At 36.3% G+C, this 17938-nt stretch overlaps 2 protein-coding genes across 2 annotated transcripts; both read left to right on the top strand.

The window, feature by feature from the left end:
* The first annotated feature begins 1833 nt into the window (after window positions 1–1833).
* On the top strand, window positions 1834–6917 carry eif3f (eukaryotic translation initiation factor 3, subunit F). The gene is made up of 8 exons (XM_067442075.1): window positions 1834–1990; window positions 2182–2252; window positions 2670–2749; window positions 3863–4000; window positions 4089–4180; window positions 4335–4471; window positions 6075–6188; window positions 6707–6917. The coding sequence occupies exons 1-8, from the start codon at window positions 1879–1881 to the stop codon at window positions 6782–6784; spliced, it is 822 nt and encodes a 273-aa protein (XP_067298176.1). The 5' UTR covers window positions 1834–1878; the 3' UTR covers window positions 6785–6917.
* A 35-nt stretch (window positions 6918–6952) lies between these two features.
* Window positions 6953–17320, top strand: zgc:77880 (zf-DHHC domain-containing protein). Its single transcript, XM_067442074.1, has 9 exons — window positions 6953–7205; window positions 8173–8261; window positions 9732–9805; window positions 10149–10261; window positions 11494–11555; window positions 12340–12460; window positions 12568–12640; window positions 14470–14614; window positions 16329–17320. Exons 1-9 carry the CDS (start codon window positions 7081–7083, stop codon window positions 16418–16420), a joined length of 894 nt encoding a protein of 297 aa, XP_067298175.1. The 5' UTR covers window positions 6953–7080; the 3' UTR covers window positions 16421–17320.
* Window positions 17321–17938: the final 618 nt, after the last annotated feature.

The raw sequence follows: 17938 nt of genomic DNA, 5'->3' as shown, positions 1-17938 counted from the left end.
TGTGACTTTGGAACACACCAATGCTGATTTATAGTTTTTTTTAGGGAGTAACACAGTTGACACTAATTTCCCAGACACACACAAAATGGATGATATAATGTAGATGCATGCATGAGCAAAATATTTTAAAAACACCTCTCTCATAATTGCATGCTTATTTTGGCTTATTTTTATAAAATACATATTCAGAAACATGCATTTTAGTGCAAATCTGAAAATCAAAATCTCTCATTTACCAAATCGGACAGCACAAAAACAGCCAATTCCAGTATAGAATATGACATTTTTGCAAGATAAAAGATAGGTATTCTGTTAGATTTTTGTTTTAAATTATTAAGATATGTCTCCTGATATAAAAGTAATCATTGCTTGAAGTGAAAAGTTTATGAAACATTGGTAATTGAGTCCACAGACATGAAATGTACCCCTATTATAGAATGACTCTCCTACTACTCCTGCTTTTACTACTACTATTGATTCTAAGTACAGCTAATACTACTTATATTACTTCTACTCCTTCTACTCCTACTACTACTACTACTCCTACTACTGCTTCTAATACTTCTACTACTACTACTACTCCTACTACTGCTTCTAATACTTCTACTACTACTACTACTACTACCACTAGCTACTACTTTATACTAATAATTATTACCTGTATAATAATTATATGAATATTTAATATAGTTTTACATTTTTTAAATACATTTTGAACTACATTATGAACATCTTATTACAATAATAATGTAATAGACCTTGCAATAATATGCAGTTTTTACATTATGTGCCGTTATTAGGCCTACATTATTCTCTCTCAAAGGTAGGCCTATATCATTATCTTGGCTAATTATGATCTAAATACACATCCATAGTCATCAAATCTGAGAATGCTAGTAAAAATGCATTTTTTTTTTGTGCATCTTTAAAATATATTAGGCATACACTTTTTAGTCAGCATTACATTTGAGTGAACTAGTGAAAATGAACCCTATACCCCAACTGCTGTCTTTGCATGTCTCTCCCTCTTTTCGAGACGTATTACTCAATCTAACATTCCACTCCACCACCAGTAAACCATAATCAAGCATGATTTTTTATAGAAGAATGAAAGTAATTGGACATCGGACATTTGAAGGAGTTCATTGTGACGTTTTGATTTGTGGCCTACAAATACTAAGGACAACATTAAGAATGAAAGCCTTCAGATCAGGAATGCTGTCTTCGCGTGCTATCGGAATCGTTAAAAAATTGCACATGAACGCCCCCTGATGTCGTGTTAACCACTCGGAATTTCGGAACATTTTTTGATAACCAAATTCCCGAGATGGGCGTGCTATAAACTTTAAACACGGAGAATACTGCGTGAGAGGTTTGATTTATTACTCATCCCTCATCAACAGAGAGAGAGAGAGAGAGAGAGAGAGAGAGAGAGAGAGAGAGAGAGAGAGAGAGAGAGAGAGAGAGAGAGAGAGAGAGAGAGATCGTCCTGCCATTAATGTAGTGTATATTTGCATATAAGCAATTATTTGGAGCGTAGCTATGCTATTGTATTGTAAACTCAGGAAAAATAGCCTCGCATTCGTCAGTAGGCCTATTGCATTTTGACTCTACATATAATGTTGGTTTTGATAAGATTTTCTCAAACAATAGGCAATAAGCTGGCGCACCTCCAAGATTCCTGTAAATGTATGATAGCACGTGAAGGCAGCATTAATTACAATTTAAATCCTATATTTTCAATGTGGTCGAGTCGCCTCTCTTTATTTGTCAGCCACCTTCGTCCGCTAGGGGGCAGACGCACAAATCCTGTGCTGACTCACGCACTCATGCTCTTCTTCTCGGTTTATCATCATCCTTCACTTCCTTTACGAAATCATGGCGGTCCACGGCCCGGTCGTGAAAATCCACCCGGTGGTTTTGGCATCGATCGCGGACTCGTACGAGCGTAGGAATGAGGGAGCAAGTCGTGTGATCGGCACATTATTAGGTGGGTCGTGTAATTTCACTGAGAAAAATCCGACACGGTTGCGTTTAATAACGACAACAAGCGCGTCATTTTGTCTTGTAAAGCATGTGTTGTAGTGGAGCAGGATGGCTGGAGTGCGTGAGAGAGCGCATCCGACGCACTAAGTTAAAATATCAGCATCACTTAACTGGTTTAATTTGTGTGTCACACAGGAACAGCAGACAAGCATTCAGTTGAAGTCACCAACTGCTTCTCTGTTCCTCACAATGAGTCTGAAGATGAGGTGAGATAATAAATAAAAAAAGCATCATGCTACTCACTCCCCTAGAGCAATAGGCAACAGTGATGCATCCCTGGTATACCATGGTACTTTGATATATGCCCATTACCCGAGAGATTACACGTTAACACTTACATTTTCCAGTGTCATTGTTATATGTTACATGTGTTTACCATAGTAATAACAGTGAATTATGCACAATTACTCGCAACTAAACCTAAACCAAATTCTATTCCTACCCTAGCCTTAAGTACATTTATTTAATTAATATTCCTCAGTACATAAATATATAAATTCACTCTAACAAAATGACACCTTAAAATATAGTGTTTCCCCCATGTAAATATCATTGTACATCGTGAATTATCCTTTAAGTGCAAAGCTATTAACACCCAAATGTGACATCATCTTTATTTACAGGTGGCTGTTGACATGGAGTTCGCCAAGAACATGTATGAGCTTCATAAGAAGGTTTCACCAAGTGAAGTCATTATTGGATGGTATGTTGCCGCTCATGCTAATGAATGTAATATTCTTATGTTTTCTAAGGACTCATTTCAAAGCAGTGTTAATAGCAAACTAAACTATTTTTTTCTAGGCTTGGTTGTGTTTATGGGGCACAGTATAACATGTCTTAATACTTTTTTTTTTTTTTTTTTAAACACCGTATTTTTCTTATTTTACCTTTATTCCACACCGCTGTCTCCACTGTCCTTTGAGCGGCTCGTTTGCTTCCTGCTTCTATGAAGCCCATCCCTCCAAAAAACGCAATGGTGTTTGATGGCCAAATGTATTGTCATGTATTTTTATTGGCTGAAGTGCCATGCACAGGTTGTCGGAAACGCCACGCCTCTTACCATTATGGGCAGAAGTCACATCTACGGTGACTAGCAAGGGTTTATGATGTCACCAACCCAGGAAGAAGCTTGTTTAAGTCCAAACCGGCCGTTTTTGTAGGCAATAAACTGCGATAACTTTAAAAGACAATATCGGTTTGCATTGAACTTTCAGCGCTGTAACTCTGCAGATACTGTTTATGCTCAAGCAGCAACATTACACACTAACTAAAGTTAAAAAAGTGAAATCCCATGCAACCACCCCTTGACACAGTTGTCTTAAAATGCACACAAAAGCATCCCAATTTGCATACAATCCATCCTGAATTGAATATGATTGTCTCAAATCAGCACGTGTGAAAATTTGAATTTTGAATGTGAAGTTGTGCAAGACAGACGGTTCATTAGAGAGGGGTTTGACTTGATTAATAATCAGTATTTAACCTGATAAAAATATACTTATTTCATCTGCAACAACTTTGTGAACTTTTATAAAGGTTAATTTGGTCATTAACGTTTAAACGCATCATTATGCAAACACATGAGGAGAGTTCTCTGCATGAAAGACACATGACTGGCAGATCAATGTGCTACTAATATATTTCTGTCTGATAATGGTAGTAAAGGAAATTAAATTGAATGTGGATGATTTTTACTGTTGATTGATTGATTTGGCAGTTTAACAGGCTTAAACAGCCTTAACTAAGCGAGGTAGTATGTCCCAAATTTAGATGGTGAATTGGGACGCAGCAATAAGTGTATTCTTCTGGTTTGCAGGTATGCCACAGGATATGACATCACAGAACACTCCGTTCTGATCCATGAGTATTACAGCCGAGAAGCTCCAAACCCCATTCACCTCACGGTGGACACGGCACTGCAGAGCAACAAAATGAACATCCGTGCCTATGTCAGGTACTATCATCTGGATCTAGATAATTTTTTTGCTGCTGATCTGATGTTCTCTGCTGCATTAACCGCTTTTATTTTTTTGTGCTGTTAGTTCACAGATGGGTGTCCCGGGCAAGACAGTCGGTGTCATGTTCACCCCACTGACAGTCAAGTACATTTACTACGACACAGAGCGCATTGGAGGTCCGGTTTCCCCCCCACTTATAAACATTTCTATTGAATTGCTTCACTGGTTAATACAATATTTGGGATTGAACATTCTTGCATTTTCACGTTAAGAAAAACATATTTTCTTTTGAGCACATTTTTATAATGGATTAAACGCATCTCTCTATAGTTGACCTTCTACAGAGGACTCGTGCATCTCCCAATCGCACTAACGGACTGACCACAGATCTGGCCCAGGTTGGCAGTGCAGCAGGACGAATACAAGAAATGCTGACCACAGTGCTCGCATACATAGAAGATGTGCTGGTGAGTGTTTCTTTTGTTAAAAATGTTGTTTCTATTATGTGGCTTGTTTTTTTGTATTTTAAATGTACACTTTCGGTTTTCATAAAAAGAGAATACATTAGTGTGGGATATGTTTGATGTCAAACAGTTCTTAAGAGCAATAAGCCAGGGAAAAGATCTCAATGCGTAATTAAAATGAAAGCTTTTTCTTGAACACCCGAAGCGCGCGCACACGGACAGCATGAGATCCCAGAATTATTTCAAAATATCCGTCTTGACCAGTATTCACGTAAGCATCGTTGGTTATTAGGAGTGGGAATCTTAAGGCACTTAATGATCCGATCCGATTCCCAAAACGATTCTTAACATGCTTTTTTGGTAACTTATTATCCTGCTGTGCAAATACTTTAACTTTACATTTGAACCAAAATTGGAGTTACTATGCTTTTTGTTTATAGTTAGAATATCTGTTTGACAGTCTTGCCATATTAAAAATGATTTTATTATTTTTTATGATTATATTTTTACAATATTTTTTATTTTATTAACAAAGTTATATTCAAGATTAACAAGCTCGGAATGAAACATGGTAAGCCATACAATTGCAAAGAACAATAATTAAGAATAAACAGTTCTCATTTTACAATTAAGTATGACTATTTTTCAGTTTCTTTAGAACATTTTAACAAAAAGTCTTTAAACCAAAAAAAGTTTCCTTTCAAGTCAAGTCAAATTTTATTTATATAGCACATTTAAAACCAACAGAGTTACGCCAGGTAAGCAGGTTGTAGTTTGTGCATTTTATCTTCAAATTCACCCATCACCGCAAGTTTGATTGACAGGTGATCTGACCAATCACATCACCAAATCTGCCGGTTTGTCTGGCAAAGCAGTCAGGAGAGATTAACGTTGGTGGACTTGAACTTGAAAATGGTGTGTACTGACATCTTTCCGCGGTTAAAACATTTATTTTAGTGTTCGTTCATGTTTATTTTTTGCTTATCAATGAACTAGAAGAAAGAGAGGATTGGTTCACGAGCAGCTGTAACTAAGGCGATGCATCAACCTTTTTTCCCCACCCCTATTGGTTATGTCTTGTGACTGAATAGTTGGGGTAAAAAATCTGATGTGTAACACATCTGTGCATTAGGTCTCAATATAATAAACCTGCTGCTATTAATGTTAATCATGCAATAAAAGTAAAGATGTAATTACTCAACGATTAACTTTTAATAGATTTAATAATCCATTTATTTATAATTAATACACTAAAGAATATCCAGTGACTTTTTACATTTGATTATTCAATTTATGTATTTCTTACTTAAAAGTGTCTGTTATATAGATCTGAAATAAAAATTGAAAGCACTGGTGATATTTCTCATATTTGTTCTACTGTTTGTTAATTTGCTTCTTTGTTCTTATTTTTAAATAGAAAAAATAAAAGAACACGTTTATATTGTGATTTATTAATATAATTGTTATTACTAATAAAGGAATTAGAGGAAAATATGCATTGTGATAATCTAATAAATACATATATTATTATTTTTATTTTATTTTACAAATGTGTCTATTTTTTACCATTATTGTTTAATGACTGCATCATTATTATTTTTTCTAGTCTGGTAAAGTGATGGCTGATAACAGCGTTGGTCGTTTCCTGATGGATCTTGTGAACAAAGTTCCCAAGATCTCAGCGGAAGACTTTGAGAGCATGCTGAACTCCAACATTAATGTGAGTGACATTCAGTACGATATGTATATTTGACATTCTTTAATATCAGGGTTCCCACAGTCATGAAATAAATCATTTAAATTGGTTTTCCATGTCTGGAAACATCATAGAAATTCTTATATTAAACATGTATAGGATTTTTTTTGTTATAGTCACAAAATGGTCTTTAAAGGCCAATTCATACTGCACAAGTCACCGACAGACACTGACCAACACAATGACTAGATTACATTACATCAATTCTCAGACATTTCATGACCTGACAAATGCAGATTCAACATGTCCAGTCAGCGAAAACAAGTGCCGACTAGCGGCAACGGATGCTACACTGATCCAACAAAATCCCGACAAAGACTCACTGTTGGTCTGTGTCTGGGAGTGCAGTGTGATGATCTGCATAAATTAAAATATTTTTTTAAAAAATTCACAAATAACTGGTCAATAAAATAAAAATTAAGAACTTTTAGGTCTTTCAGATTAAATTAAAGATGTGTTCCTTTGCTTCTGTTTCTCTGCAGGATCTGTTGATGGTGACCTACCTGGCGAATCTCACTCAAGCTCAGATTGCGCTTAACGAGAAACTAGTTGTTCTGTGATCTGAAATGAAAATTAATTAAAATGTGTGTCATTCCAACAATCTGTGTGACGAGTTGCTTAAAACATTGCTTGAATATCTGAGAGCTTGTGAGATAAAATATATGAATTAATAAAAGAGAAAAAACAAAGTAACTCCAAAGCTATTATTGTAATTGCATCATATTTTTTATGATTAGAAACCTGAAAGAAGTGTACAAACGTACACAGGTGGTCAGAACTAGCCGGTTGACGGACAACGTGGGCTGCGTAACGCTCGTCCTTTTATGACGTCACCGGGAAGACCGCAGATGGAAAGATGGCTGCGTTTCGCTGTCGGCGAGACCCGTGCGGCTTTATTTGTCTCATTTTAACTTATTTCAGCGTTTTTTACGCCGACTATGTTGTCATTCAGTATGTCCTGATCCCCGCGTATTCTGGAAGGTGAGTACCGTATAAACAAAGCCCTGAAGAGACAGCGCTTTTCACGTAACAGCCCCCGCTCATGGGATCATCGCTTTTTAATTTAATCATTTAGGAATCACCCGTAGCAACAGCCGTTTAAAGAATTGTTCGTGCTTATTGTTATCAGCGTTCTGGTGTGTTGTCCCCTGCGAAAAGTGTTTATATTGCGTTTGAACCAATAGTAATAGTATGTGATTGTTAAACACGGCTGTAGTGGGCATCATTCAAGTGTTTACTACACTTTCAGTGTCTGTTACACTATGATCTAAGGTTTCAGCTGGTTATCTCACCTGAAATTAACAATACAAGCCATATAAGACTCTAGTGTATATATGATATACTTCCATGTCTATTTTTGGACGTGTACCGTGGTAGCCTTTGAATAGTTTTGGAGTAACGTTAATAATTTAGGCTGACCACCTGTCCTAACTTTACATTTTGCTACACGTATAACCACAAAAATAAGTTCCAGATGCACGGTAAAAAATGTAAAGGGCTGGTTCACCCTAAAAAATTGCCCAACTTCAGTAAATGATAGAATTGTAAATTGTTTTGAATGGACAAACCTTTTAATACTTGTATTGTCTAGCGAAGGAACATAATCTAGTCGCTAGATTCTCTTCAGGTCATTGTATTTAGTAGACGAAATACATTGTATCTCTTAAACATGGCAAAACTCAGTGCCAACAGGTCGAATTAACAAAGCTTATTCATGATTTTAAAGCATGTTATCAATCAGTGTTACTGCGAATAGGCTTTCATTCTTTTTTTCATTATTTTAAATGAGCATTGCTACTATGTCCTGACTCCTGACAGAAGGAAGAGTTAAAAAAAAAAAAAAAGGAAACAAGATGCATATACATACTGGTGGACACATATATGATATGCTAAATATTTTGCAGGTATTTCAGCGTGTAAAGTGTCAATTTTCATTCTTTGTGTTTAGTGTATGGTGCACTCTCCATGGATCTGTGTTCAATGTTATTCTGTTATTACTGCTGGCGTGCCATTCAAAAGCAGTGTTCTCCGACCCTGGTGAGTTTCCTGAAACTTGTTTAATGGATCAAACACATTTTCTTTTGGTTTCATTCATACACTGTAGACTGTAGACTTTCAACTGTTGTGCTTAAACCATATACATTTTCTGTATCATATTTGTTACATGAATTTCCAAGCCTTCTAAATAAAAAGTCAACCTCATAAAAAACTAATTTGCTGTAAAACCTGTTGTACACAATCTTCTACATGCCTTCTGCTATCTGATTGATAATTCATGCTTTTTTGAGCAGGTAAAATTAGTAGTCTACAGTTCTAAAAATGTCCATCTTGTTATAAGTTGTGGTACACGTCTTGCTATGAAATCCTTAATTATTTGTTTATAGTAAACAAGAATAACACAGTTACAACTACATGATTTGATCATAAAAATAAGCATTTAAATATCAACTAAGACGTATTGGAAGATACAGAGTTGCAACTGTTATTTATATGCTGTCTGTATTTAGTATTCTGCTAACCTGTTAAAGGTGAACTATGTAGTATTTTTGCAGTAAAATATCCAAAAACCACTAGGCCAGTGTTATATATTTTGTTCAGTTGAGTACTTACAATATCCCAGAAGTTTCCAACTATTTGTAAATTGTGAGAAAATTGCTATTTTAACTAAGGACAGGGACGTTTCAACATTGCATTTGAGGGAGTCGCCTGTCAATTGCGTCAAATCTGCGTTACCCTCGGTTTCGGCTTTTATTTGGCAGGAGCGCTTTACTCTTAGCAGTGTGAACAAGTGAACACACAGAGTAAAGTCATAACATCGTTTTGAACACACTTAAATGTATCTAATATAATAAACAGATCTCCATTACCTCAAAATCATAACCGGAAGAGCGGATCTGTGCAGGCGCCCGGCGAATGAGTCCCGTCCCTTCATAATAAAAGTCCCGGTATTTGCGAGGCGGGTATTTGTTTAACAATCGCTCCAGCAGCTTTACTCAGGTCCATAACACTTGGTCCTGCTCTGCTTTAGACTACAATAACGTTAATAACCGCATGCATGAACGTGATTTCTGCCCGAGTCCTATTTTCCACCGGCTGTGATGAGAAGACCACATCTCCCAAGATGCTGCGCTCACACTTTGCGTCATCAAACTACGATTTGTTTTGAATAGGCGCCCTCTAGTGGACGGAAAGCTCCATAGTGCACCTTTAAGAAGTTTAATACTTTGCGAGTGATATAAATAACATCTGCACCAAATTGAACATTTTTGCTCCGTTTGGTCTCTACATTTTATTGTCTTCTTTTTTTGTTTCTATATCGTACTACATCATCCATGAAAGCCTGATGCATCAAACATTATACAGAACTTAAAACATACATATATTTTCGTTTTATATATTTAGTTTAAAGGTTCATAAAACTAAAAGAATAGATTTTCCTGAGTACTGTTTCAAATGTCAGGAATTACAGGGTTAATTAGTCTAAACTTTTACCATTTGCCATTACAGGAATGGTTCCTCTACCTGAGACGGCCATTGACTTCTCTGACTTGCGGTCCCAGTCCAACCGTCTAAATGACAGAGTGAGTGTCGCTGATTTGTCTACCAGTGTAACTATATTTAAGTTATATTTGTGTTGTGTAAATATAACAAAATTATATATATACATATATATATATATATATATATATATATATATATATATATATATATATATATATATTGTTGCAAAAATAGTGTTTTCTACATTTTCTTCATTGACTTTATTACCTTTTCTTTATTGATTTCATAGTACCCCTTTCAGCTTGTTCACACACTTTGTGTTCTGAAGAAGGTGTTTGCATGCAATCAAGCAAACCCTGCATCTTATTTCACAGTGCATTTTCTTTGTGATGTGTCTTTAATCTTTGCATTGGTTCTTATCAGGGCTGTGAGGGCTGGACAGTGTGCAGTCGCTGTGAGACATATCGGCCTCCTCGAGCCCATCACTGCAGAGTTTGTCAGCGCTGCATCAGGAGAATGGACCATCACTGCCCGTGGTAAGTCTCTCCTCGTTCTCCATTGGCCAGTGTTATCAACTTAAATGTATATTTATCTGTCGCTTCTGGCTGTGTTTAAAATAGCATACGTTTATGTAATATACTTGTGCCATAAAATATGCCATGTGTAATGGGTTCAACTTTATATTAAGTCCCTTTAAAGAGGATCTATTATGCCTTTTATAAAGTCTAGATGTTGTTTTCGGGATCTACTAGAATAGGTTTCCATGCTTTAATGTTCAAAAAACACCTTTTTTTTTTGTTTTATACATATTTGACTGTTACTGCACCATTCTTCCCAATAACGCTCTGTTTTTAATTTCGGGCTCTATGAAGCCGTGATTTCTGAAAAGCATGTGCTCTGATTGATCATCTTGACCAGTGTGTTGTCATTGGTCAATGAGCGTTTTTCGGAAATGTCACGTCCATTATTATAACTGCGGGTTTCAACACAATACTAACCTTATTTAACCATCTTCCCCATATATATATATATATATATATATATATATATATATATATATATATATATATATATATATATATATATATATATTGAGCCAGCTTTTGAGTAAATAACAAACAACAGAGATTTTACCATTTCAGTTTCAGCCTCCAATACAAATCTTTTAACTAATGCTGTAAACATACAGCAATATGTCAGCTGGTATTATTATTTATTATTAATAAAGGTTAAAATTACCTACTCAAAACTGTACATTTGTTTTGTGTGCACAAATACTAAGTTTCACAATGCCATTTAAACATCTGAGATGACCTTGCATGATGTGAGGAAATTGTGATTGGTACAGACCAATCAAGAGGTTGCAGGTCTTCATTGGTTTAATTAAAACCCATACTGTGTCAATATGTGTGTTAAACTTCAGACAGCAATGGGCAGACCGAATGGCATATTACATCAAAATACCACAAGAAATTTGAAGGCCAACTTTATGTGCAGCATGTTGGCTTTTTTAAAATGTCCTATGAGTTACGTTTACTTGTGCTGTGTTAGTGTGAGACAGAGCCTGAAAGTGAGCTGTCAACCCTACCTTAGCTCTTAACCCACCTTTAAACCTAACCATACCACCAACATGAGCACAACAAGTACACTGTACCTAAGACATTTTTTTTAAGTATATAGTAGTTAGATGTCTAATATAGAGTATGACTGTTACATTTTTGTCATGTCTCTGATCAATGCATTTTCATATGTATTTACTCTTTTATAGGATCAATAACTGTGTTGGGGAGCTCAATCAGAAATACTTCATACAGTTCCTCTTCTACACAGGTGAGTTTTAAGAACAGGGGTGTTCAAACCTGCTTCTGGAGGACCTCTGTCCTGCAAAGTTTAGTTCCAACTTGCTTCAACACACCTGTCTGAAAGTTTTTTTAGTATGTCTAGTACAGGGGTGTCCAATCCTGCTTCTGGAAGGCCTCTGTCCTGCAGATTTCAGCTCCAACCCTAACTAAACACACCTGAACCAGCTACAGGGTCCTAATAGGCCAGGAGTGTTCAAAGTTTAACCTGGAGAGCCACTAGGCAAATTCTAATCAGAAGTGAGCTTCCCTATGCCCTAATCACTCCGAAGGGCAGAACATGGCCTTAAAGTATTAAATTCCTTCCTTGAAGTGACCATTGCACATTCCCTACACAACCCTATGAATGTGAAGCTTTTCAATTGTACTCTTTCATTTGGAACGCTCCTACAAATGACGTTCCCTTATCGGAATGCTCTTTGTGGTTGTGTCCGAAACCATAGTGGACATTAGCGAGTGCACTCATTCAATCCCATAATGCACCGCCACCGCAGTAATGAGAGTAAAAATAATGTACGCTCAACGGCTGGAGAATACCCATAATGCACTGTGAGGTTCGTGCCAAATGAATTCTGGTATCTTACATTTTACTCTTGGATTGTGCAACAGACATTATACAGCTCTGTGCATTCACACAGGTAATTAATAAACCATCGGTTTGTTTTATGGGCTTTTTTCATGCTATGGCCGATTTGTCTGTTTTTTTTTTTCATTTTGACTTTCCATTTCTCTCCTCTAATGCCACATCTCTGTAGGCATGGCCAGCTTGTATTCCATGGCGCTGGTGGTGTCAGCATGGGTGTGGAGAATAAGAAATGAAAGAGAGGGAGATGGAGATAAAGAAGAAGAAGATGCTCCCAGCAAACATCTTATTGTGTAAGTTACAACGTACTGTATAATGCTCATCAGTATTGGTTAAGATTTATGTTCTTTTGTTAGCTTTTTGTCTTCTCTCACACTGTTTTTGGTCATTTGTTCTGAAGGGCGCATTATATCATTCTGCTGGTGGAGTCAATACTTTTTGGAGTTTTTGTCTTGGTGATATTTTATGACCAGGTATGCTTTAACTTTATATAGCTTCAGTGGGTGCATATATTTTGAACCATGTGTTGACATTATTAGCTAACATTTTGAATGTATTCACGCACAGCCAGAGTGTTGTAGTTACATTCTTTGCTACAGTGTTTTAATGGGAAGGCTGGAATAATATTCCTTCACCCCAAAATGAAAATCAAAAAATCCAAAAGATGATATTTTGATAATGTGCAAACTGTATGGAGGTGAAGTTTAACTGAGACAAGGTTAACTAAGACATTTTTCAGATAATTTTTCATATATTTATTCTTCTCCACAAAAGTTTGTAAATTGTAGTCCTTTCAAATAAATCATTTTAACTCAATGAATTTTAAGAAATGTTCTGAAATTGAACAGCAGGGACATACTTGTAATATCTTGTATTGTATTGCCACTGGTCTATACTTCTACACCAGACGTGACATCTTGAGGCTATCAACAAGTAGCTTGAAGTCTGCCAGAAATAGAACGGGGTAGAGCTGCATGATTAATCATAAAAGATTGTGATTGATTTGTTCGCGCTGGCATTGATCATGAGATAGCAGCTTCCATGTAAATATACAGTATTGAATAGCTTTACAAACAGAACAATCTTTTCCAACACAAATTATTTATGTGTTTACAAATATTTAGATAACAGGGGATTAAAGTTTGGGTATAAACACTGATGTATACAGCAGTGATCAACATTTTTAAAGTATTTTGACACTTGTTTGTATTGTGTTGCTTATTGTTACTCCAGGAAGTGAATGTTTGAAAAGTGTTTTTCATTAAATAATTCATTTTAAATATTTATTCTCAAACACTGATTCTTCCAATAACAGAAACAAGTCTTTATAATAATAATAATAATAATAATTTATTACATTTATATAGCGCTTTTCTAGGCACTCAAAGGGCTTTACATATAGAAGGGGAATCTCCTCAACCACCACCAGTGTGCAGCATCCACCTAGATGATGCGACGGCAGCCATATTGCGCCAGAGCGCCCCCCACACACCAGCTGATTGGTGGAGAGGAGAGAGTGAGGAAGCCAATCAGGATATGGGGATGATTGGGAGGCCATGATGGACAGAGGCCAGTGGGCAAATTTGGCCAGGATGCCGGGGATACACCCCTACTCTTTTTATCAAAGGACATCCTGGGATTTTTAACGACCACAGAGAGACGGTTTAACCTCTCATCCGAAAGACGGTGCTCTTTGACAGTATAGTGTCCCCATCACTATACTGGGGCGTTAGGACCCACACAGACCACAGGTTGAGCACCCCCCTGCTGGCCTCACTAACACCTCTACCAGCAGCCACCCAGTTTTCCCAGTTGGTCTCCCATCAAGGTACTGACCAGGCTCAGCCCTGCTTAGCTTTAGTGGGAAACCAGTCTTGGGCTACAGGGTGATATGGCTGCTGCTCTCATTTATGAATGAGAAATTGACTCCATTCGTTAAAATTAATCTATATTTTAAATAGACTAAAGAACCTCTAATTTGCACGTTATTTTGTTTAGTTGTCTAATGTTACATCTTCTTCAGAATCCTAGGAATTGTGATACTTAATTTATCCAGAATCGCGCAGATCTCGAACGGTCTATGAGTTTACTGTCTGGAATTTGCACCACATCACATCGCTAATTTTAATTGGTTCTGTCTGCTTTTGTTGCGTCGCTCACGTCCGGTGTAGACATGGTGTAAAACTCTTTCTTTTGGCTATCTACACAATTTTCTTCAAATGCAAATCTTGAAATTGTTGAAATGTAAATGATTTGGCTTGTGATGATCTGTCATTTGTCTCGCTTTTGTTTTTGTTCCAAGCTGGTGTCCATTATAACAGATGAGACGCCCATTGAGCAGATGAGGAACAGACTAATGAAAGACAAATCCAACACCACCCACCCGACACACATTACACACACAAGAAAGCCAAAAATTGCATTGCTCAGGGAGGTTTTTGGACGTGGTGAGTAACAATTTTTTGCATCTAGGGGTACTCCAGAAAGCAAGGTTAAATTACTGTCACATGCACCCTGAACTCTCAGTTGATTAACCCAAACCTTGCTTATTCCTGTGAAAAGTTAATTAGCTTGGTGAGTACATAAAGTATATGGTAAATAGAGAACCGATTTCAGGAATTAACATGGAAGCAAGTACACCATACTTCTCTCCCCCCACCCCCCACCCCCCCTCCTCCTTTTGTTTAAAGCTACACTGTGTGATATTTTCTAGCGTTGAAAAGGTATATGACCATCCAGTGAATAATAGTTTCTGTTCCTCTCAATTCCGATTTCGTTTTAACTCCTACGGTGGCCGATTTAGTCCAAGATTAACATGGTAACACCCCTCTTTACATTCGACACGGTGCCATCGAGTGTTAAAATGCGAAAGGCGAAGCTTGAATTTATGGGTATGTCCCTCTTTGGCTAATGTACCTTCAAGATGGAGGGTCAACATGGCGACCGGCATTCGAACCCCTCACCCGTATGTATTTTCAATGACATATTATAAACTTACGAGAATACTTATTTCAAGTAATAAAGTAAATATACATTAATGAGCACATATATTTTTGAAAGAACTAAGTATTTTTAGATAAGAATAAACTAAAAGTTACACAGTGTAGCTTTAAAGGAGTAGTTTACATAGCTCCGGGTTAATAAAGGCCTTCTGAAGCAAATTTATTGGGGTTTTGTAAGAAAAATATCCATATTTAAAACTTTATAGTGTAAAATATCTAGCTACCAGCCAGACCGCCTTCCTTTTAAAGTTAACTCCTTTAATGATGAGTTGTATCACCACCTATTGTGCTTTTGTGCAGTCATTTTAATATTGTCATTTTTTCCTTCTCTGTTCTCTTACTACTACGTACCATACTTTGATGCAGAAGCATGTTTTTGACAACTGTGAACAAGGGTTATATTATTTGTTTGATTCTAAATAAATAAATAAATATTGGTTAAAAAAATTCTTGGATAATAAGATAATATGGCTGTATAAAGTAAATTTCCAGCTCCATAGACAGCAGATTATGTTCAGAGAGTAAATTGCTATGGCAACTTACCCTGAAAGTTATTTATTTTTCTGCAACCAAAAATTGAGGTTATATGTTTAGGTCTTCTTAAACTTTCCTAGGTATGTGGCATAACCTGCTTTCTAGAACACCCCCCTGTTTTGTTCCATCAAACTTGTTAGAAATTCGTCACTGGTACTGTCACTGTCAGAAATCCAAAAAATTGAAAAAATTATGTCATACTAACATTCAAATGTTTGGGGTCATAGAAATTATTGTGTTCAATGTCTTTTAAGTGTCTCTTATGCTCACCCAGGCTACGTTTTATTCGGTTAAAAAAACAATAAAATTGTTTAATTAAAAGTTAAATGCATTTATTTAAAATGTAGTACATAGTATAGAACCTGTATTTTTATCTTATTTATTTATTTAATTTTATTCATTAGACGGAAAAGCGGAATTTTAGCATCATTACTCTAGGTTTCAGTCTCACATTATCTTTCAGAAATCATTTAAAATACTGATTTGAAAAATTATAAATGTCTTTACTGTCAGTTTTGATCAATTTTACTTATTGCTGATTTTTGGAGAAATATTATTACTTTTATCAAAATTAATCTTTTGAACGTTTTGAATATTTTTCTCTTTGTATTTCTCTTATTTACAGGTTCTGTACTATGTTGGCTGTTTCCGCTCCATTCCTCCCCTCCTTCTGTTGGCGGCATCAGTTATTCAGCACTTCCTGATTACAATGTGTAACATTAACCAGTTTTTCAACAGTTCATTTGAACTTTCCATCAGTATCTCATCATGTGTAGGACACTGAATATTATGTTACTGAGGTGCAAATTTAAGCTATGAAGGAAGAGTGCTTCTCTGTGTGTGTTTTTGTACACTGACTTCTGCTTATTGCTTCTCTATCACACACGCACACACACACGTTTGTTTTTGTGACATGTGGGGACATTCCATAGGCATAAAGGTTTTTATACTGTACAAACCGTTTTTTCTATCCCCTTACACTGCCCCTGCCCCTAAACCTACCCATCACAGGTAACATTCTGCATTTTTACTTTCTAAAAAAAACTCATCCTGTATGATTTATAAGCATTTTGAAAAGTGAGGACATGGACACTTGTAATAACTATGTCATGACATTATACAAATTTGTGTCCTCATATGTCACAAAAACACACACAAACACACACACACAAATACTGTTATAAAAGGGACTTACTTTACAAACCTGGATCTTTTTCCTTACAGTGTTCAAATGTTTTCTTTTCATATAACCCAGGATAATTAATGGATTAAGTGTTATTTTAATTATACATTGTTTTCATTGTGTGTTTTTGAGTACATGGACTGTACTCCATTTTACATAAGGATTGTATATAAAGATGTATTTTATAACTTTCATTTCTGACAAGTGTTGCTGCATTTTCAGGGTACTGGACTACTTGTTGAAGTGCTTGTTTTTATTTGTTTGAAATTTGTGCTTTTGCTGTTTTATGGACAGCTTGAGGGATGTGTGTACATAACAGATGAACATGTATATTGATAATGTTTACATTGATATTTATTGTAATTTATCTGTGGATTTTTGGTTGTGTCTTAATGCTGCTCTGATTTATGTGAAGTAAAAGACATCTTTTTATATTCTGGCTTTTTGTTGTTGTTTTAGAATCATACGTATCAGTGGAAATAAACCAGGAGTGTGAAATATAGATAATTGTGTTTTATTCAGAAAATCTACAATAATAGTAAATGCATTTAATCAAGTTAGAGATCTTCACAAATAATAATTCCTTCTTTATTAATTTGAATGGCAGTTATAGAAGCTTCAACTCTTCTGGGAAGGCTTTCTTCAAGGTTTAGGAGTGTGTTTATGAGAATTTGTGTTCATTCTTCTAGAAGCGCATTTGTAATTAAAGTCAGGCACTGATGTTGGACTACAAGGCCTGGCTGCTCGCACGCAGTCTCCCCTCTAATTCATCCCAAAGGTGATCTATCGGGCTACGGTCATGACACAACACGCGCTCATTCACGTTTTTATGGACCTTGCTTTGTGAACTGGTGGACAGTTATGTTGGAACAGGAAGGGGCCATCCCAAAACTTATCCCAAAAAAGTTGGGAGCATGAAATTGTCAGAAATGTCTTGGTATGCTGAAGCATTTTGATTTCCTTTCACTGGAACTAAGGGGCCAAGCCCAAACCCTGAACAACAACCCCACACCAAAATTTCCCCTCCACCAAACGTTACACTTCGCACAATG

Source organism: Pseudorasbora parva, chromosome 4 (genome assembly GCF_024679245.1).
Source record: "Pseudorasbora parva isolate DD20220531a chromosome 4, ASM2467924v1, whole genome shotgun sequence".
In the NCBI taxonomy this organism is placed as follows: domain Eukaryota; kingdom Metazoa; phylum Chordata; class Actinopteri; order Cypriniformes; family Gobionidae; genus Pseudorasbora; species Pseudorasbora parva.
Note: the sequence above shows the minus strand (reverse complement) of the source record. Positions and strands in the feature narration are given on the sequence as shown.

Excerpts from the sequence above, each read along its gene's own strand:
- zgc:77880 (XM_067442074.1), top strand. The coding sequence starts at position 7,081 with ATGGCTGCGTTTCGCTGTCGGCGAGACCCGTGCGGCTTTATTTGTCTC. Across the intron at positions 10,262-11,493 it reads ATGGACCATCACTGCCCGTG|GATCAATAACTGTGTTGGGG; the intron begins GTAAGTCTCTCC and ends ACTCTTTTATAG. Across the intron at positions 11,556-12,339 it reads ACAGTTCCTCTTCTACACAG|GCATGGCCAGCTTGTATTCC; the intron begins GTGAGTTTTAAG and ends ACATCTCTGTAG.
- eif3f (XM_067442075.1), top strand. The coding sequence starts at position 1,879 with ATGGCGGTCCACGGCCCGGTCGTGAAAATCCACCCGGTGGTTTTGGCA. Across the intron at positions 4,001-4,088 it reads AACATCCGTGCCTATGTCAG|TTCACAGATGGGTGTCCCGG; the intron begins GTACTATCATCT and ends TTGTGCTGTTAG. Across the intron at positions 4,472-6,074 it reads CATACATAGAAGATGTGCTG|TCTGGTAAAGTGATGGCTGA; the intron begins GTGAGTGTTTCT and ends TATTTTTTCTAG.